Source organism: Anas acuta, chromosome 6 (assembly GCF_963932015.1).
Source record: "Anas acuta chromosome 6, bAnaAcu1.1, whole genome shotgun sequence".
Taxonomy (NCBI): domain Eukaryota; kingdom Metazoa; phylum Chordata; class Aves; order Anseriformes; family Anatidae; genus Anas; species Anas acuta.
The window spans coordinates 14,730,861-14,753,671 of NC_088984.1; the positions used below are offsets into that span (position 1 = coordinate 14,730,861).

Genomic DNA, 22,811 nt, shown 5'->3' on the forward strand with positions numbered 1-22,811 from the left:
GAAGAGCCTGTGTTCAGCCAGAAATCTGCATGAAAGCTGGTGTCTGACAGACTAATCTATCATACACTGGAGAGTTTCAATAAACTCGGGATGCCAATCCTGCTGGTCGAGGATCTTAGACTATATTTACAATTTGCCACATTTCTGCAAGCTGCAACTTGAAGCAACTCTTTCAGGATATCAGTCCCTCCGTTCAGCCTCCTGCTCCTGAGCTGGTGCGATCCAGAGATGGTTTTGGGTTCGTGCAGTCAGGAGCAAGACCAGCCAGGAAAGGGTGCTCCCAGGCTGCTGTGCTCCCCCTAAGGCGTCCTGTTCAAAGCCAAAAGCGATCCTTCCAACACCGTGTTTCACAGCCAGAGTTAGAGGAAAAACTTTTGACCTGATCTGTAACAAGTTTGGTAAGTGCTATAGCGCCTTCTCTGCTCCCCAAACTAACCCATCTCCTTTCTCACGCCTACCCACTTGACATTAACAGGCACATTCAGTTCAGGTCTAAAACAAGCATGAAAATCACCCCCTGCTAAAGCACCCCGACTTGCATCCCTAGCAGCTTGGTAGCTTTACATGTGATGCAGAAAAGTCCAGCAACCCACAGTGATGTGCACTTCACACGCCAGCTCCGAGCCCCTTGCTGCAGCATTTGCTCGCTGCCCTCTGCCTCCGGGAGATTCTTGGTCATGGCCATTTGTGACGAGGACTCCTGAGCTTCAGCTCCCCGCGCAGCAGCCCCGAGAGATAATCCCTTCCCATCGCCTGATGGAGCTGACAGCCCTCTTGGCAGGCACATCTATGAGGGCTTCTGCTCGTGACGCTCTCTGGCTGCTTTTCTACGGCGACACCTCCCCTTGCTGCGCGTGGTCAGCCCTTGCAGCCGTGCCTCTCACACCCGCAGCCCCAGCAGGCTGCTGCCCCGAGCTCACACCCCCGCGGCTTCCTTCTGGGAGCAGTCAAATGTTTCCCCCAGGGCTTCCCAGCCACTCCCGGTGCTGCCATTTGTTTGGGTACCGTCCTCCTGTTGTCCAAGCTGTTTCCTCTCAGCTTGCTGGCGTGCCGGATTGCCACATGGTGTCTCGACCACGTTCCTTTCAATCTTTTACACTCTCCTGGCCAGGGAGCTCTTGTGAAGCATGCTTTTCGGCTGGAGTCCAGGCAGGGTCTTCTATATCAACACTTCTTTATTGGCTCCCACCTCTGCCCGGCCACTGAGGAGTTTCAGGAGCAGTGGTGGGATGTCACGGCTACACAAAACCCATCCTCCCCAGGGTTAGGACACCCTGCCCATGGCACAGGTGAGAGCACAGCACCGCTTCTCCAGCCTGCAGGTGAAATCGCTGCCATGGGGAGCAGAGAAATCCATCCTGCCTCTGCCACAGGCAAGGCAGGGAAGAAGTACAGGGGAAAGGGCAAAGGAAGAAAGTCAGAGAGCTGAGCTAGGGCATCCTGCAGGAGTGGGGATGGAGGCTTCCTCCTGCCCCACCACACCACCTCTGGCATCCCTGCCACAGCACAGGTACATTGGTGCTGGCAAAGGAGCCACAACCTGGCTGCTACTGGCAGCATCGAGGTCTGACCATGAGCTACAGCAGGCAGATTCCCTCAGTTCAAACAGTTGCATCTCTTAAGTCCCCGCTTTTTAACACAGGTCTCTTTTGCTTGCCCATCGAGTTAGGAAATTCAGCTGATCTCCTTTGTTAAACCATTTATTGCAGAGCAGCTCATTCAAGCCGTTCTTCCCAGTCCATTCAGCAGCTGTACTGCTGACAAAAGAGCAGTGTCCCAGTCTCCCAGCCTTTGTTCTGGGACCAGAATTATCTCTGCTGTGGCTCTTCTGCTGTGGCGGCACATATACAACTCGTGTCTATAATTCAAAACTATAGCTCATTACGTGACACTAATCTGCGAGAAACTGCCACCCATTTCCTCACCATTAATCTTTGATTTCAGATGTTTAGGTAGAGCGAATAGACCCTCAGTTAATAAAAGCAAATTGCTCGCTGGGAATGCTGTATAACAGAGTTAAATTTGAAATCTAATAATGGGAAAAAGATTGAAAGTAAAGACAATAAGCATTCCTGATCGTGCCATTAGAGAGGGATGGAAGTTTCTACATAGTCAAGGCTGCAATCAGTTTCCATTTCAGCTCCTTTATTGGCTTTGCCTTGGAAGGTTTCTCAGGTCTGAAAAATTCAAGGCTTATTCTTGATGAAAAGAAGAAAGTGTTTTTGCAAAAAAAGCAGGACAATTGGACAAAGTGGCATTGCAGATAGCTAGCACAGAAAAAGCAGCATTCGAGTTCCCCAACTGATCATTTTTTTTAATGTACAGTGGATTTATATGTCTTGTTTTTTGAGCTGTTCAGATCATATTTTCAATTTTTTTCTCAGTAATAATGAGGTCTAGAAAATTGCTTTTCCTCCCATTAAAATAAGCTCAAATAGTAATCACATAAGCTCAAGAGCTGAAAAAAGCAGCAAATATTTCAAAACAATCACTCATTCAGAGAAGAAAAACAGTACATTAAAATACTAACACTACATTTTAAACAAAAACAAAACATGCAAGCTATGAGTCAAAATGAAGGTTATGAATTTTTGAAATGTGTGTTTTTATACTTAATGAAATGTGGCTCATAATACGGGCAGTGTGAGATTTACAATGTTCTAAACTATTCATATCCTTACTTGCAAGTGTTTGGATTTTACAAATGATGTGACAAGTAAATACGTTGCTTAGGAACCATGGTGGGCTTTTGAAACTAATTCTTTTGTTTCTGGGATTTTGACTTGGCAGGTGTTTGGTGCAGTGGAGTTATCAAACTCCTCTGGTTAGCACTCAGACAGCACCAGTCATTCGGGGAGGGCTCTCAGATAGCGATAAAGCTTAAAAATCTGAGGCTCGTGTTATTCCAGCTCCCTGCCTGCACAGTGTGCCCTCAATACCCCTTACAGTTTCGGTCACGCTGTGTCCAATTCCCCAAACCAAAAACCTTTGTGAGCCCCAGGATCTTCTTTTCTTCCAGGAAGCGTTTTCGGTGAAGCTTGGAAATGCAGGATGAACTAAGCTAAGAGGTGCTGTGGTGAGGTCATACGGCTTTTAAATAGAGACAGAAAGAGCTAGTCTGAAATAATTTATAATGCTATCATCTAAGAGAATGATGTTAACCAGGAAATTGAGAAGTGGGAGTACTTATAAACTCCACCCTGATCCCAAACTCCTTCCACAACCCCAGAATAGCTGGTGTTACTACTAATATGATCTACAGTAGCACATTTAAACATGGTTAACATTTAAATTTAGGTTTCATAAATTACACCCTGTTGAGATGGATAGAGACAGCTCCTATCTCTTTGAGGTATTGTTTCATTTGCAAATTCAGGCAGATGGTGCACGAGCAACTAATGACTCAAAAAATCACCCCTAAAAATAGCCCAGAACAAGGTGGGGATTTATCAGGGAGGGAGGGAACAGAAAAGCCTTGACTTCCCATTCCCATTTCTCTGGCACAGCTCCAGGAGCGCAGCTCACCGCAAGGACCCGCGGTGCTGTGCAGAACAAGGACCCTGCCTGCACCCCATGTTCGTGCACCTCGTGTCACGTAATGAGATAGTGAGGAGGGAAAGGGATCCATACTCACCACCTTCCCCACACCCAGGAAAAAAAAGTGCCTCCATTAACTCTATCAAGACTTGCTCAGCACCATCAAATTTGGAGAGTCTCCCAGCCAGGCTGGTCATACCTTATGAAAACTGACTTCTCCGAGCAAACCCTATAAATACTTGTCACTGGTTCTGCCCGGAGTAACCCGCCGCACTATATTGTGCTTCCAGCAGGAAGCCAAATTTGCTGTCGTTCTGCTGTTTGCAATGATACTGTGGACTCGTGTCTAACCGCACTTGTACAAACTCTTGGGGAGACAGAGCTTCCCTCCAGGATGTGTCGCGAGCGTTTGAGCAGGGGTGAAGCGTGTCACCGACAGCAAGGAGGAAACCTGCTGTGCAGCCCAATTATGTAAGCCGTGAATTCCTCAGGGCGACGAGCCCGTGTTTGTACAACGCCTGGCAGAAGGCACCATTCACGGCTGTCCCCAAAGCAATGCTGTTCTGAAGTAATAAATATTAATAATGGCTGGTTAAAGATTCCAGCACAGGTAAAGCTCCAACTTGAAGAGTAAAATGTTTCTGTATGAAAAGCAGGAGGGCCTCTGGCAATTTAAACCCTGTTAGACAGTGAAGTTTTAGTATTTAGTGCACAAACACAGAAAATGTATGTTAAATACCACTTTGGTTGTCTCTTTGGATGAAAAAGACTCCCCTTCCACTAACACGTCTTGCTGTCTCTTGTTCATACCATGACTTCTTCCAGTCCTGCTCCTCGCCTTCCTGTCCACTGGTGGGAGGAAAGCAGACTCTTCCCCTTTTCACCTACAGTACAGGCTGCTTCCACAATGTTACCTGCTTCTAAATACTATATTTAAACTGCTGCTGCTGGCTGATTTGTTAGGTCATGCTTAGCTCTTTCTTTTTGGGTTGTCTTATCTGTTTATTATGCAATAAAAAATAGTTGCTGTGGGGGCTCATGATTCAAGCACTCCTGACATGTATTATTTCACTGAACCATAGTTCTTTTTCCTGGTTACAAATGCAGCTCTAAATTTGTTAGAGCTTGCCTATGCTTATATTGTGTTTGTGTTTTTACCCTTCTCCTACGGCATCCTAAATAAAAGTAATGTTTAAAAATAAAGGAAAATATATGCTAATTATATACGATGTGTTGGAACAACAGAGTTGCACCAAAATGCATTAGGTGGGGATTTGACTATGTCAGCGAGATGAAGTGAACAGGCTACGAAGCGAATTCTAAAAGAAGAGGGAAGAAAGCTATCACTCTTGCTGCCAAAGTCTCACTGCAGCTTATACAAAGGCATGTAGATGAACCTAATATAGACAGAAAGCCTGCCCATGGCAAATACACCAAAAAGCCATATTCTGTTCTGGCAGAGTGATGGTGCAGAATAATTTACTAGAACTCTTCTAACATTCATGATACTGAGGGAGATGCCAGCACTCTGCTTCATTAACCAGTCATTTTGATTGCATCTTTTTTCTTTTTTTTTTTTTTTTAATTCTAGTAATTTTCTCTTCTTTGCAATTATACTAGGAGTCTAAATCCCTCCACATAAATTATAGCTTTCTCTTTGAGGGGGAGACTGGCCACATAAGCTGGAAACACTCTCCTCTGAAGCCAGAACCTGAAGGGAAAGAGCTTGAGCAGCAGCCCTGGTCTAATTAAAAGATTATCTTTACCTTGCTCCCACAATGAGCTGGTTCCTGTTGGCATCCAGTGCGAGCTGAGAAAAGTCATGCACACCTGGATAGGTGAAATTCGAAACCCAGGGCTTCAGATCTGCAACGAGAAGGAGAAAGCACAACACAATAAAGCTGCTCCAGAAGCAGTGAGTTCACCCAGACATCTACTAATGGATTTCCTACCGAGTTATCTGTCAGGGGAAGGTTAATTAATAATCTATTTAAAGGGTTTCTATTTATTCTGATTCTCCACAGAAGGTGCAAAAACCGTACATAAATGCAGGGCTGTCTCAGCAGTTATTTTCACATCCAAAATAGAGTGTCAGCATTGGCTTCGGAGACAATGGCAGCTTGATTTTACTTCAGTTAAAACTGGGGAGCCACTTTCAGTGCCATGGTTAAGTGGTGTACACGGACTACGTTGGCTGTCCTAACAGCTCCGTAGCCTGGCCTTCCCTGCTAAGCAAAGGGAAGCTGCTGTCCTCCTCCACGAAGAGAAGGTGGGGTCAACTGACTGACCACCAGGTTAGAGTAGGGATGATCTACACTCAAGACCTGGCTGCTCAAAGGACTGGCTTTGCCTTCTCTTCCAGGTTTTAGATTCTGTGCCAGGTTTCACTTTACCCAACATCTGGGATCCCTGTCAATCATATCCTTCCTTAACTGAGATGGGGAGGTGGGATCATCACGGCATCTTGGTAGCTGAAAACTGAACAAGCTTGAAGCTGGCTCTATTAACCAGCTTGGATTTAACAACATGGCAAGTTAAATGCAAAACAATAGATTTCGCTGTGCTCATGGAGACAGAACTCTTATAGAAGCCATATCTATTAACACAACATCAGTTGAGAGATGTAGGGCAGATAATCCTGATTTAATAAAAAATATACCTGCTTAAAGAAAAAGCTAATTCACTTTTTTAGGGTACTCTCAGATGTGATGTTAGGGCATTCACAGAATCCAGTATTTCAATATAGTTACCAACTTTTACTTTGTGTGGATCACAGATCACAGAATTTCAGCCTCCCACTTCACACCTTTGCTGCATGGAATGACTGGGGATAGACTGATGTGTATCTTCCAAAAGTCATCCAGCTTTACTGTGAGGACTTCTCTTGGAAATTTGTTCCAGCCATTAATTATTCTGTCTGTTAAATACATGGAGGATACCAAATATTGAGGGAGCAAAGCACAAATGAGACCAAGTTGGTCAAGGTCTGGATGCAGAAGACCCACAAGGCTCAAAACCTTGAACCTGCAAGGTAATATCTTCTGGCCTCATGCCAACGGGACGTCAGCAGACAGGCCATGACCCAGTGATTCATAATAACAGTGATGCAGCCAAGTTCAGACTCGTTCAAAAGAGCTCTGGAAAAACATGCTCCACTGTCATTTTATATCCCCATGCTGAGAAGTCGCACTGAAGGCAGCCAGATTTGAACATCTTGGTGTCGGCATTAGTTCTCCTTTCCACAGGACTTCTCTGTTGATGTTGATGAGGAATCTCATTGTTTGTAAGGCCCTTGGTGTCTTGGCACGCTCTGTAGCATTACAGATGTCAAATGGTATAAAACCTTTCCTGTAGGGATATTTGTTGAGCAATCCTAAGTGCTTTGATCCCTTAAGGGCCTGATCCCATGTCCTACCCAACTTGACACTGTTAGGGCCTCTCTGACCATGAGACCTCCATCCGCACCAGATAAAAACCCTGTCACCTGGAGCTGGAAGCTTCCAGCTCTTCTCTACATTCCTGGCACGTTACGTAGCCACACATAACACGTGTACCTCCTCTGCTCTTCAACTAAAAGGCATGAGTTAAGGAATAACTCAGCCCATCTAACCTTCAAGCATCTCCACCTCCTACACTCCTCTGGGACCCTTAATGATGTACCAGCACCAGGGAGGCACCGCAGCTTCACCTCTGGCATTCTCCTAACTAATGGGGCTCTGTCTTCTTTTCCTGTAGCTCTTTAGGTGCAGAGACATTTCTGAGGCAAGCAGCAGAACCAGCAACAATAACACCTTTCAGGCGGGTTAGCTGGCTGACATGTGCTGCAGATCTCCTGGCATTTCTGTTGGCTGACGGGGGTGGGATTAGGGGATTGCTATATAATGATGATACCTTTTAAGGATCCTACTTTTAGGCCACAATTTCTCTTGTCATTTTGCTTTCTCTCGTACCAAGTTTTTCCTACTAACCAACCCACTATTACAGTGCGGTGGCAGGAAGAAAATTTCTTCATCTGCTGCTCTAAGCAAAAGCTCCTCACTTCAGAGAGGTACACACTCATCAGTCCGTCCTTCTAATGGCAAGCTCTGACAAATTACAGGTAAAAATAATTACAAAAAAAATAAAGGCAGTAGGTAGCTTGAAGCCTTCCATGTTGGCTGAAATGTCAATCAAGCCAAGAAATAACAGGCAGTGTCTTGATTTCTATTACTACTGCAGGTGGTACAACTTATAAAGAAACCCTTCCCGGTTATTAAATTAAAGGCTTCAAGGCATGCATCCTCATAGCAAAATTAAGCTTTTATAGGCATGTAGTTGGAGATTATTAAACCCAGCATGGTCTCAGCTAAGAATGTCTAAATGTGAGTTGTCAGAATTAATGCCAAACGGCACATTCTCCTTCCAAACCTTCTGTCTTCCTGTTAGAGGGAAGGGATAAAGTGGAATGGAAACAGAGCCAGGACATGGGTCTTTTTTCATTCGATACATTCAAATCTAGTGCTCAGACCACAGGCATCCCTAAGGACAGTTCTAGCCTTTCATTTTGAAACAAGCTCAGTTATGCAAGGTAAGTGCTGCCCTGGGCCTAGCCCATATTAGCTGAAGTTTACACATATGGACCCAATGAACTCCAGAGTTTACTTGTATTTGACCTTTCTCAGAAGGCTGATTTTTCCAGTGCTGACTCTTTAATTTGGCTGGAAACCTTCAGTGCTGGGGCATGTTTACATTTGCAAAAGTATCTGTTTAAAAACAGTATGAAAAATTAAAACCCAAGGCCCTGGCTTTGCATGTCGGCAGCAGGAGCCGGAAAGCTAGGAACCACATCGCTTAGGGGCGAAACGCTCATCAAGGCCTCCTTTGTGCTCCTCACCTCTAATCATTTCCAGGGGGTTAAAGATCCCTGCTCTCACTTCCTCCACATTAGGACGGACAAACAGCAGTTTAATAGCTTCCAACACCACCCAGCTGATTCGGTGCCTCTGAAGCTCCCCGAGCGCGGCTCGAGGTGGCTCAGGTGCCCAGCTGCAGGAGCACGGGGCTCCGCAGGAGATGCACGTCTGCAGGCACAGCTGTGCATGCAGGAGACAAGGTGAAAAGAGGCCCTCTGCCACTTCAGAGGGTGGTCTCCGCAGCCTGCTAGCGCTGCTCCGCACCGGGTCCCCGAGGGCGCAGGAGCGGGACAAGGATCAGCTGCACATATGCTGGCGTGCTGAGTTGGAGGAGCTGGGTTTTAAGGGCCTGATCCAGGGGCTCTTCAAATCATTGGCAGTTTTCCACCGAGCTTGATGGGTTTTGGATCGGCTTCTGAAGACGTGGTAAACCTGGTAATGCTTGAGCCTTCATCTCCTCAAAACCAGCTGCTTCCCACCTCCCCCTGACGCTGTGTGTTTTGGAGGGAAGAAGTGTGTAAACACTGCGCTGAGACTTCCCTGCCTGAAGGACAGCACGTACTGCTTCAGCTCACTTGAGGCCACTCACAGCTCCCTTCTCCAGCAGGCCGTAACAGCTCCGTGCAGCCAGCACACACCTCGAAATAGCAGAGAGGTTAAATACCCGTGCCTTGAAATCGTAAAGCCATTGCGAGGTGGATGGAGCCTGGCTAACCACTGCGGTATTCAAGAGCATCTCTTCTGGAGTAATTCTCAGCATGGACTGCCTAGCCTGGAGCAAAAGGAGCTAAACAAAACAGGACCAAGGACTCTTTGTGCAATGTAAGGATGTATCCACATCTAAAAACCACCCATGCTCCTGTCTGAGCTACCGCTGAATACCAGTGAGGCTGCAAGAGCAAAAGTCTCAGCTTGAATTGCTCGTCCAAGTCTTTCTCCTGTGTTTCGGGCAGAGCTTGCAGCTCAACATGAATACCTCAGTACCAGCTGCAAAGTCATTATCTTCATGGGAGCTAGCTTGTTGAAAGCTAATTCAGGCACATCCGCGTGAGCCCTTTTCATTCTTTTGTGTAGCAGCATAGTCACACATTAAGGGTGTCCACACGTGGAGTTATTTTGGAATAGCTCCTCATGACTAGTGCCAGGTATAGCCCCTAGTTGTGCCATCGTGTAGGAACACGAGTCTCCTGCTAAAAATGGGAGGACTGGGAGAAAAGCCTCAAAGATCATAAAAAGACCTTAAGGGAGGAAGACAGGGAAGTCAAACATGAAGGAAGCTCCAGGCACTGCATTCCAGAAAATACAACCTGAAGCAGATGAATTATATAAAGCCCCTGAAAAATCAGCTGATTCAACAGTAAAGATTTGTGTAATGAGGTGGAGCACATGTACAGAATTGAGGTCCTGCCAGACTCAATGGGCATAAGTAAATTACCTGTTCTGCAGCATTCAAACCTATTTTTGTGCAGTGTTAACTTGACCACACATGAATGCTTCCCTTACTGCCTCAAGATGGTCTCTTAAAAGTTCTCTTAACTCAGCTACTGCTTTATGGCATATTTAATTTCTGTATTTGAGCATTTCAGCACTCATGGGGAGGCCAGATGACTGTCATGACTTCTGTAACTGTACAATCTTCTCTCCTTTTGATTTATTTCAGCAACTGGTAGATACTGCAGTTTGCAAGTACCCAACCACTTAGATCTTTTCCAGACTACCCTCTAGCATGGAGGGCTCTCAGTGTTGGATCCCAACAAATGACCAACAGACAGATGTAAATCACTTTGTCACATAAGGGAAAGTTTCAGGCTGCCTTCTTGGTATACGCTGATGAAACGATCCCTTTTCAGAATGAGACCTACTATCTTAAATCTATTCGCTTGTCAAGGCCTGCAAAGTCAGATCATCCTCTGCATCAATTATCCTGAGATAATATTCAGAGCACTTTCCACAATGCTGCCTGCTACGAGCGAGGTCGCAGTTTCCATTCTGTACGGGTCACTGACCAGAGCCCATAGGTGACAAAGCAAGCAAGGTTGCAACCAAAGCTCAGAAGGCTAATGACTACCCATGCTACCACCTGTCCTCTCAAACACAGCAAGTGTGGACACCTCCAACGATGCATAAAAGTTACTGACAGCTTACAGCATTATCGTTATTAGGCTGGCAATGAATCATATTTTAATATCAGCCTCACTTTAAATTTTAGCTCTCTGTTGTAGGTCACACCACAGGTTAGTGCAATAGTCTTTGAAAATGTTTCACTCCTACCCCATGCTGAGATGTAGAAAAAAAGGCTCCACAACAGAAAAACACCCCACAATTCAGCAAAATTGTCAGGGGAAGGAGAAATCTTTTGATGCGCGGGCAGAGCTGAGCAAACAAATGTGTCAGCACTCAGAGCTCAACTTTACTCAGGAGGCCAGAAAACTCAAGCTGGCTTTACCCCAAAAATCCTCCTACACATGCATATCACCCTGCTGTCTTGTCTTCCCATCACCACCTCCACCTCATTACTGGTATTCTCTCGTTCTTTAACCTGAGCTGTTGAAATCTTTAATTGTACATTAAATACGTCCTAATCCCAACTGCTGCAATATCCAGCTTCACTGCCTTCCTAAATCTCTGATCTCTGCTCATATACACGTACATGAGGACTTCGAAGGCTGCTGGCAGAGTACACTCCCTTCCATAATATGGGTCAACCCCAGCCCATGCCATAGCCAGCTGTCACCTTATCTCTGCCCTCAATATCCAAACCCAATTTAGATGTTCTTCCAGCTGTCTTACTTTCATGGTTTTCATGGACTACTCTTACCACTTCTTTCTTTTCTAGTAGTCTTTACCTTCCGGCTGTGTTCCTACCTCATTTCCTGTCCATTCAATTATTTCCATCTCAGCCAACTACAAAACTCCCAGGATGTGAGAAACAATGAGCTAACCCACCAGGGGTGTGAGGGTTGCCACGACTGCTGAGTGCACGGCACCATTCCCTTTCAAGGAGATCCAAGAAGCACAAGTGTTGTCCGCTCCAACCTGTCCAAGAGCACGTGGATAGGAAACGACTGGAAGAAGAAAGAGTAAGACTTTTTCTCTTGGTATCAAGACAGAGAGAAGAGTCCCATCTCTCAACTACGAAGTAAAAGAAGGAGGCTTTGCTCCTTACCACCCTGAAGGGAAGAAAGGAACTGAAGATCCAGGTAACCACAGTGATCATATTAACCAAGTCATGCTATCAGTTAAAATTGTGTCAGATCTAGATGATTTTGTGCCATCTCTTCACCGCCTACACTTCCTCCTTGAACTGACCTCGCTGAGCATCTTTCATCCCAAGAGAGAAATGGCACCTGGAGATGTAGGCATGGTTCCAAGTACCCAACACCGCTAATGCTGGAACCCTCCCTGTCTTGGGGAAATCATGAAACCATTTGGTGTCTCAGGTCTTTAAATTGTTAAATAGGTTTGATGATACTGGCTAGGCCATCCACGCCTCGTTATCTGTAAAGCACGCAATGTGCAGGAGGCACTAACTGCTGCTAATGCATACTGAGCATATTTACTCCTTGTTTTCTAAATTTTAATCATTTCTTCAAAACAAGTGCTGCTAAATTGTTTCAATATGGAGAAAGAAGAACATAGTCCAAGCCTAATTTTTGCAAAAATACAATTATGACTGCTTGTTTATTTACTTTTTTATTATTAATATGGAGCAGCTGGAAAAACACACTTGTCTGTCAGGAAGAACCCAGGGATTCAACCCCAGATAAAGAAAACACCAGATAATAAGCACGAACTGGTGCCCGCTCCCAGTAAGGGACATTTCGCTGTTACGCTGTCCTGGGGGTCCCCCAAGGAAGGAGATCAAAGGGCTGTGAGTCACATTCCCATTTCTTCACATTTCTGCAGTTCTTCTGTACTTCTAAGCCACTCCTGGCCCATTCTCTCTCTCACTTGGGTTCTCCTCACCTATCCGCACATGGTGAAGGGCAGGCAGAAGTCCAATCGAGCCGTACTCGCAGGACAGCCAGCCAGCAGGGCTGTGCCCCACCACAACCTTGTGAAACCACGCTAACCAGTGGCACATGCAGCCCTGCTGTTAGCTCCCCCTGAGCTTTCCTGTTTTCTTACGAATGGTGCAGAGTGTTTAAGAATCGTGATCCATTGTTTACCGAGACGAGCCCTGCAGCTGTCACGCAATCTCCCTCGCTGAGAACGATAAGGTGAGTGCTCATGCATCACTTGCAGCTTCCTGTGGCATTCTGATCGCTGTAATCCCTCTTTTCAGACAGGAAAGCAAGCTGCATCTTGGCTCCTACAGCCACTACGGTCTGATGGAAAAAAACACTCCTTTGTCATCGTTCAGTCATCGTTGAAACCACCTCCTCCACATCTGGAGGCAGGTTTTTTTTTTCTCACTGTCCTTACGTTTGTATGTCTACATCAGACACGTGTGCCAACGGAGATGGTGCAAGATTCAAGACAACTGTTTTCACAGCGAGAATATCGAGAATATTTCACTGCAGGCTATTGACAGAGGGCAGAGAAATGATGGCTGAAGTCTCCTTGAGTTTCACGTGCAGGTACCCAGATCTGCCACAGAAGCAGATGTGTCTGATTCTGACGAACAGAAGTTGACCCTCTTTGCCAGCTCACCAGAGACTGAACTGGAGATACCAAGTCAAATGTATAATCTGCACATTTTAGCTAGCTGGACCTAGGAGGGCTCCTGTTTTCTGTGGACAAAGGTCCCATCGTGAGTCAGTTACAACAATGAATCAGAGCAGGGGCCGTAAAATCCTTAAAGAGTTTTGAAATGAACCTGTTCTCATAAGAATCAGTGTTTTTAAATTGGAAGCTGTCTGATAAGAGTATGGGATTATCAAAGACCACATTTCACTGATGACCTGCACCTCTTCGTTAATGTGCTGTGAAATGGAGCAATCCCTGTGTATAAAACACAAATCAGAATTTTGCAACTCGAGCACTCTCATTAAAAGCATTCTAAGGACTGCCCAATGGCAGCAGAAAGGAAAGGATGGCTGATATGTAAAATCTGAGGGGTTTTGGCCAAAGCACAAGGGTTTCTTCAGGATTTTATCTGCACCTCCCAAAGCTAGAAATGATCACAAAAACCTCTAACCCAGTCCACTGTTCATTGCAGATTACAACCTCTCATGCAGATAACCTTATATCAGGCCCAGGAACACAGTAGATTTCTTAGCCACTTGATTCAACCGTGTTAGAAGAACAAGTTGATCAGCTGGACCAAAGGTTGCTACCTAGGGAGCTCCCTAGGACCAGCATTGCACAGACTTGGTGTGTTGGTTCTGTGCACTTTGGCTGTGGCCTTGTTCAGCACAGAAGCACACACTTGGTTCCAAGTCCACAATCCCACTGGCTTCAAGGTGCGTGGAAGGTTTTAAGAGAACACGACATATTAATACTCATCAGAAGCTTACGTGCTCAATAAACGAGGTCTGCCATAGCACTGACTCACAGCTTACTCAGTTAGGGAACTAGACAAAGTAAAAACTGAAAATGAGGTCTCTGTAAGGCATGTTTTTGTTAGCACTGAAACACAGAAGAAGATAAGCACTTTGCTTTGCTTCCCACCATGTTTCCTTTCTCCAAAGCAGTGCTGTCTGGGATCTGAAGAGAGGCAGCCCACTTCTATGGCCTGCACTCAACTGCTGCACTAGAGGAAGGACCAAGCACATGGACTCTCACTTGCACTGGAAAATCACCTCCCCCTGCTTCTCTATTTGAGTTACCCAAAAACTTTGCCTCCTGAAGCTCCACCACAGTCTTCCTTTTCTCTCCTGCTTGCCAGTGGTTTGCTCTGTCTAAAGCCTTTTGTGAATGAAGGGCGCTCTTCCAAGACCCCCTTTCTCCTTGAGGCCTGAAGGAACAACACACTGAATCATTTCTTCAATCAAATTTCATTGCACTCATTTGTGAAGTGCCTTGGACATCGTTAAGGGGGAAGTGGCAAAGAACTAGCATCATTATTGTTATAATTATTATTACGGAATGAAAAATATATTGAGAGCTGTTGGGTGTAATTTTCAGAAGTTTTGCCTGAGAGCAAATTACTTCCCTAACCACTGTATATTTATGGCTTTATTAGTCATAATTTTTAAACAAATTCTAAATCAGCCCTAAAGAAGAAAATATCAGCTTCATTTGCTACAGTTCCATTTTTCAAGATTAAAAAGAAAATTGCCACAAGGCTTGCTTAATGGAAACAAAATCTAAACTGAAATGCACTGAAGGTCAAATTTCCTATAGCATCCCAATCTCATGCATGGGATACCACCAGTTACGGTCAGCACTCCATCATTCGTTACGTCTGGACTCCTCGTGTGGAGATTCAAGGGCAGCAAGGCTATGAGCTAGAAGAACCATACTGTGTTTGCCTTCCCTTTAACATTTCGCCAGATCCACTTCTCAGACTTCACCCTACAACCTTCATCCAATATTACCTAAAGTTTTTGTTTGGATTCTCAAAATCACACTTGCTCAAGAAAAGTTTAAATCTTTATCAGAATTTCCTAAGAGGCTTTCCTATCTGGCTTTTGGAGCGGGAAGGTGCTAATGTGTTTTGTGGTGGTGTGTTTTCTTTCCTTGCATCAATGTACAGTAAAGGGAATAGTGTATTAGTGACCAAATCAAAAATAGTGGGGGTGTTTGGTAAAACATCAGGAACCTTCAAAGGGAATAAATCATACCCTATTATCCTTCAGCCCACAAAGTTAAAACAGCTTTTGCTTTCAATACAACAAGCAAACACTTAACTGCTCCCCACAGATCTCAGAGTTTGAAGCTGGCCACATTTCAATAAAATGTTGTTTAAAAAAAGAAAATATTGAGAAAATATATAGCAAGCAACATTCAAGCAACCTGAATCACATTCATCTGGTAAGAGGCAATAATTACAGTCAGTCTGAAGTGAAATCCCAGATTTAAACACTCTCAAATTAATACATTTTAAAAACCTGAGGCAACAGACAGAACAACATGCCTGCATTTAGCAGAGATTGAGAAGCAGACAATGGCCAAATTCTGCATGCCCAGAACTCACACCAGCAGCGATGATACAGGCTGCCAAGCTGAGATTTGCAGTCCTGAGAAGATCTGGGATATAAGCTACTTAACCAAGTGCACCTCTCTCCTATGCTTCAGCATGGGATTACCTGAGGTGCTTCTGGGGACAAAGGCAGGCTGCAATTACTAAAGCAGGGGAGCACAAATGATATTCTTTCGGTTTACACAAACTGCCATGACCCAGGGGAGAAAGCCCTGGCAGACAGAACAGAGAAAGACCTGGGAGTCTGTCATGGTTTTTTTTCTGAGCACAGCGATTTAATGGATAAAACTAGAGAGAAATAAATAATGGCACAAACTGCAAGTGAAAACCTGTCTACAACTCATTTCCAGTTGAGCTGTGAACATCCAAGTGATTCATATAACACAGATGAGTTTGCAAACTTTTAAGCACTTCCCTGGTAAACAAGCTGAAACCAAACTCTCCACCCATTACAAACTTATATGCACATGTCAGTCATGGCTCCGGCTCCTGAAGCAACAGATCTTATACAGCATTGCCATGGCAGAAGACGTTTTTGGCTTTCCCGAGGGGCATGTTACAAAGGGAGCTCCAAATGTCTTTAATGAATAACAATGTAATGACTAACATAGCTCGATGTCTAAGAAGCAGCTGTATAATAATGATCATGTTAAGAAACACATCTGCATGGCAAGGGCATAGCCCCATTGCCAATGTGGGGATCGATCTCTTTGACTATAACAGACACATGGAGAAGACCAGAAAGATGATCATAGCTGAAAGGAACCTGAAACATTTTCTCTGGTTTTAGGCTTACCAGCGTGGTCTGCACTGGAGCTGTGCTGGGATGATGTAATGTTTGGTTAAATGGGACTTGTACGCATGTGTGCATGCATGCATAAACATAGAAGGATGCAGGAAGAATATTTATGACTTGTTTCACTATTTTTTCAACCCACTGAAAAACAAACAAGCAGGCAAGATCCTTAATGTAGCTACCCACTCACAGCCAAACAGGTAATAAGACCCCAGAAACAGGCTCCTGGGAAGTAAAAGATCATTTTCATATTGATCTAACAAGGGAAATCAAACTTTAACCAGGTTTCCTATAAGCACAGAGTAGAACAATCTAATTATGAAAAGCCCATACCGGTTATGTTATTATTGTTGGTGAGCTGTACAGTGAGCATCATGTATAAGCCCCAGAGAAACTGGGACACCACTGTACTAGCTTGGTGCCTTACAGACAGACAGGACAGCGCTCACAGCACAAATTCTTAACCTGGACCCCACAAGCAGTACGCGGTCTGCTAGGACAAACTGTTCAGCCCACAGCCCACTCCCAGCCCGTCTCACCTGGCACTGAGAGCTTTGATCTTGAGCATGCAAAATAAGGACATTTAGGACCAGAATTTAGGTCCCTGGCTTGTCTAGGCCATTTTCTCTAGGTCACAAGTAATGGCAGGTGGTTTGGGGAATGGCCTCTGTAAGGCAGCAGATGTGTCTTCAGCTAAAACACAGCTAAAGTAAAACCTTCCTGCATATGTAGACTCCTTTCTGCTTAAATGGGTAGGTCATGCGCTGTATTCTCTCTTTTCACCCCTCCCATTGCAATACAAAGAGATGCGTGCTCAAAGAAAACATTGATTCATGCAGGTGAGCTACAGTAAACAAGAGATGACACACAGAAAACAGAGAATTCTCAGAAAAGAAGACAGAAAGGAGTTTTACTTGGATTCTGCCATGATGAGGATATTATCTAGCAGACCTCCACCAGGGGTGGATGTTAAGAATATCATAATCTGGAAAAATACAGTAAAAAGAGAGGCTGAGCACAAGCAAGGTGGGAACTGAAGGCTGGAGAACGCAAAACATGTTCCAGCAATGCCTTTGTCTTGCGATGGGAAGCCTGGGCAGCAGTGTTGTGAAAAAGAAGCTCTTTGACGCTTTTGTGACATAAATTGTTTTGCTAGTCTGTTCATTCTGACAGTACATTAATGCATCCCATATGACTGAATGGTCTGGGGCCTTATTTATTATTGCCACCCATCCACTGAAGACTGCTGGTGCCAAGTAATGCTCTCCCCTGGCAGCAGGAGCAGCAGCAGAGCAGCTGCTGGGGTCACTCTTGCAGTTGTTGTCTCAACGCTCCCATTGTATGGCAGGTTGTGATCCATGGGATGATGTATTTGGAGACCCACAGGAAGCCCACAGGCTACACAATTAAGCAGAGAGACATCCTTAGAGCAATTTGCAACAGCATTTAAGACGTACATTTCCCTGCTGGTCCCCCCCTTGCAGCCTAAACCTGCTTGCGCAGAACAGGCTACATTTTTAAGGTAAATTGTATGACAAACTGAGATGTGTCTGGAGGTGTGAGCCCTCTTCCACAGAACGTAAATACCACGTGCAGTGGAAACAAGGTGCCTTTAACTTTCTTTCTATGTGTTTTCCATCAGCAGAGAACACAGGATTAGGCTGTATCACAAACAGTCCTGAGGAAACAGGTGTTGAGGATAAACAATAACCACGACTCTAACTTGGGTTAAGAGCTTATCATTTGGGTTTATGATAATCTGGGGCATTTTCTTGATGTGTGTGAAATTTCAATCCTTTTTTCTTTTCTATAATGGGGAAGTTCTAATTAACTCGTAACTGGCTTTGCCTTCTATCATTAAAGGCAGGAAGGGAATGAGAACAGTAAAAGGGGAGGAGTGAAAAATTCTTGCCTGATTTCAACAAAGCAAATTGGCAGATCATGAGTATATTTACACAGCCATCACTTCTGCAGAGAAGTAAACATATTGAATGCCAAAAATGCCCATCTATTCCTCAAAATCAGGAATCAGGACTCTAATATTCCCTGCAGAATGATTTATCTGAGTGCTGGATCCCACAAACATGTACTCCATAAACTCTAAAAAGTTTGGTGCTCCTGGCTAATAGGAAGAGTACACACTTTTTCTCATTTCTTTATCAATAACATCCTCATTATTGTATGATCTATTTAAATATCCAACTGAGTTCCAACACGTTTTTAACCGCAAGGGTTTCTCCTTTCACCCTCCCCGGTTTAACAGATGGCCAGACTTATTTAGCAATTAAAATCAAGGTTTATTTACCCACCAGAGCAAGGTTAGAGCCAGTGCCATATCATGTAGGCTTAAAGATTTTGCTAATTTACTTTAATCCATTTAAACCTTTAAAGCACAGGTAATGGAAAACAGACAAGAAACCTCTTACACTTTCCAAATGAAGAGAGAACAGTTTCTTCCTCTCCAAAGAAGAGTAAAGCTCTCCAGAAGAACCCTGAAAGGTCAGCAAGGAAGCCTTTGACTGCTTTCTTCCTGGAAACCCTATCTCAAAGGTCACAAAACCACTGCTAAATTGCCTTTAGCAAAGAACCTAACTAGAGACACACTGCAAGGTACTTAATTGCCTTTAGCAAAGAATGTAACAAGAGACGCATTGCAAGGCCTTAAGTGGGAACCAAAATCAATATTTCAACATTTAGGAGGAAACCACTTTTAGCAAGGAGATTCAGCAGCTGCTGATGCTGGCATACCGAGCTTAACGCAGAAGGCCAGGGTGAATGCAGAAATAATATTAATACCAGCATCATGAGCCAAGTGCCATGTGGGTGCATGGACGGATTGGACAGACAGCAACTTAGGGGTACACAGACGTTCATGGAAAATCCAACTGAGATAAGAACAAGGGTAATTCCACATGGCAAAGGGACAGTAAAAGGATTGTCCACATTTTTGTGTGGTGCAGCAGGACACTGCAGTACAAAGGCTCCCTCTTACATTCTTAAGACCTTGTCGAGTGTCCAGGTGAAAAACTACTGGCAGAAGTGATAAATACATACAAAAAAAAAAAAAGGCAACAAAAAATGTCAGTCGCTATAATTTTAAATCAATTTACTTCTCTTGCATTCAGATATGTCCAAATTCTCTCTCACCACTTTTTATGGAACTGGATCCAGTCAGCCATGAGAGGTATATAAACACTACTGAATTCATTTAGAAGAAAGGAAACTGAGACACAGTTTCAACACAGCACAAGGTTACTGGGAGACTGCAGCAGAATTGGAAGTGGAGATTCTTAGACCAGTAGTCCCTAAACTGCCTGAATTATGTGACTGCTGTGAAACCTCAGAGTGAAAACCCTGCAAAGCATCAAAGAGGATGTTATTCACCAGCCCACTTGCACTGGCCTGTGGATAGCAGGTGTAAGGAAAAGCACCAATTCAACCATCATCCATAACAACACCAGGAAGGACTTCAAAATGGATCATCCTACTGGAACTTGAAACAGGAATAGAAGCTCTTACCTTCAAAAGCAATTGTGGGATGTTCTTTCCTGACACACTGCTGATGTTCAGCTTCAGAGTATTCAGGTACATTCTGTGATGCTGAGAGATGAAAAGCAAGAAGAAAAAGGCTTGGCAATGACAGGGAAATGGCCTTTAATCTTGAAACAACCATGACTGAAGGGCGGTCGCAGATCTAGCTTCCAAGGTAGGCCCAGGGAGGATACCTGAAACACAAATAATTCTGCTTTCAGAAAGATGAATGCTTATCCACAGTGTGTAACATGGGTAGAGAAGGGTGGAGTTCCCCTTTCATCCCAACCCCACTTGTGGTAAGTACACATGAAAATATCTCAAAAACCAGTAACTAAAAAACAAATGACCCAATTTACGACTGTATTTGGGCTTTTAACTTCAAAGAGAGGTGAAGTGCACAGCTTTCTAAATATTTGTATGTGTAGCTTTGGGGCATGTGCCCTCACACAGTACCCACTGTGCCATGGTTAGCGGTGACAATATGAGCTCACAAATACTCCAGGTGTAACTGTGTCCCCCAGTGGACACCTCGCTCCCCAGCTGCATGACATGTCCATGTTTAAATGTTGTGTTACACTCAAGAAATTGCTAAGGGCACGCCAGAACACATGCAAGTAATGCTGTTCTAATAGGAGATTTATACATTTTACCACTGCTGTTTTAAATGCCTTGAAACAAGAAAAGCCAATTGAAAGGTGTTGCCAGGAAAGTGCTAATTAAGGTGTAACATAAAAATTAAGAGCTTAATAGGGAGAATGGTGAGAAGAGAGTCAATTGCCTGCATTATCGTGGGATGCTAGAGCTCCCAGACACAAGAGCTGAGCCACAGCTAAAGAGGAGGAGCTCTTCTCACCGGCTAGGAGAGGGGCAAATCATGCCTTTTCTACGTGAGCAGTTTTTAACAGTAGAAGCTGAAAAGATATAGCTCTAAAAGCTCCCCGGGGTCTACCAGGCCTGAGGCAGGGGACGGAGGATTAATTAGCCCATGCCACAAGCGCCCCAAGATGCTGCGGCAGCTTAGGAAAATCTGCATTGCCAAATTTAATCCTACTGATGTGCACATTGTGTTTTCCTACGTAACTTTGTTCAATTATTGCAAACACGTGTTTTCAAACAAATGGAGTCTTCTATCCTTGAATCTTACCTAGTGATAAAGCTGATTCAGATTAAATTCGCACATAATGAGATTTTCAATTCCCGTGGGTGTAGTGATTCATAAGGGGAGCAAAACAGTCACCTCCTGCAGTGCCCAATACCTCTGTATTTTTGGTTGGAGACTCCAAAACACCTTCAGCGAGCTGAAGTGGCCAGACTGGGAGCTAGTAACGTGAGGCACTGATAAGCAAAGGCAGGCTCGTGGCGTGGAGCGAACTCCAACACAGGGGACAATGCTGTGACATCGAGGAGCTGGAAGAAGTTTGAAAAGGTCCTTGGGCACCACAGGAGCAATAACAGAGTGCTTACAGCAGCGATGGCAGACAGCAGGTTTGAAAGATGGAGCCTATGTTTTATTCTTATCTCTATTGCTCTGTGATTTTAAACACTGGCATAAAGATGAGTTGCCAGTGCATCCATTATGCATATCCCCTGCAGTAGCTGCGTACCACTGACTGAAAATAACACTGGCATTCAGAATTTGGGGGAGTTCTTGGGACTTGGTTTCCTAACTAGTGTGAGTGAGAGATTACAGCATTTCACAATTTTTCCAGACCCATATACATACAGATTTTATGCAGAACCGTATGAAAAGCCCTTCCGTTTCTCCAAAGGAATTTCTGCAGCACTTCACTATGGAGCTGTGCTTTGCTTTTGTTCTTGTTGTTGTTTTTAACACAGCAAATATAATGTTAAATTAAAAAATGGGACTGGCAGAAGTTATAGATGTGAAATCATTCAAAGCTAAAGCCAGCACAGCGTTTAGTCATTAAGCACAAGCATACTGCAGGGCATACACAAATGGGTACTGTGGCATCTCAGATGATGGAGATGTTGTGCAAGTCACGCTGTAATGGAAGTTATTGATGATGAAGCATTGGATTATTTTTTCAGTCATTGGTTTAAATGACAGTTTTTCCAGTAGAGATCCAGAAGTTAAATACAGCACACAGATGTGAACCCCAGGGAGATGCAGTTCTGTAGCTCCACTAATAGTTCCAGAAGAGACAAAGCCAAACCTTCCCTAGATAGGAGATGGTTGTTGTGGGAAATGAATATTGCAAGAGGACTTTTTCACTATCAGCTATCCTTGCTGGAAACTGGAAGAGACAAGCACAGAAATCTGACTTTACACGTGCTGTACTCCTCCCAGTGCAGCTGTTATTAGCTAATCCTAGAAATAAGGTACTGACAGACTTTTAATCTGAGCCAATATGGCTGTTTTCATGTACGAAGCATCCAAAAAATGATCTCAAGTCAGGTGAATAAAACTTTTAAATTAGATAACAGTGCTCAAGGACACAGAGCAGAGCTTCCCCACAGTCCTCCAATGCTCCTCCAGGGCCTTGTGTGGTCTAGAATCAGCAGATGAGTAAATTCAAGCCTCACACTCAACAGGACCATGAAATGAGAAAAAGTTGCATACAAGAAAGCTTCATAATGTCCCACAGCCTATTCTGTGCCAAAGCGGAGTACATTTACTAGTGTTTTGTCTGGACTAGTTGTAAAATGTGCCAAGGAGCTGGATTTCTGCCACTTTCCCTGGGAGATTTTACCACAGTCCAAGGGACTTCAGCATTCCTTAGAAGCTGTAACCAGTATTTGGGGTAAAGTTCCATCTTCTTTTTCCTTATTGTCATAGGGAAATCCAAAGTGTGCATGAAAATCATGGTTTTAAACTTGACGTGGAGTGAAAATACATGATCAAAGAAAGATGAAAAATAAACAATATAAAAAGCTTGCATCTCTCCCTTCCTTGGCTACCTCTTTCATCCAATTACATCCATCAAATCTACTAAACAAAATCTGT

The 22,811-nt window shown here is 44.2% G+C and overlaps 1 protein-coding gene across 6 annotated transcripts in view; it reads right to left on the reverse strand.

The window, feature by feature from the left end:
• Positions 1-22,811, reverse strand: part of SEMA5B (semaphorin 5B) — a 260,527-nt gene that overhangs the window by 113,253 nt on the left and 124,463 nt on the right. For all 6 annotated transcript variants that reach the window (XM_068687501.1, XM_068687504.1, XM_068687502.1 and 3 more), the window contains exons 4-5: positions 19,832-20,037; positions 5,304-5,403 (exon numbers count right to left, since the gene is read on the reverse strand). In XM_068687501.1, coding sequence (XP_068543602.1) covers positions 5,304-5,403; positions 19,832-19,985 — 254 coding nt within the window. In that variant the 5' untranslated portion in view covers positions 19,986-20,037. The remainder of the gene's footprint in view (positions 1-5,303; positions 5,404-19,831; positions 20,038-22,811) is intronic.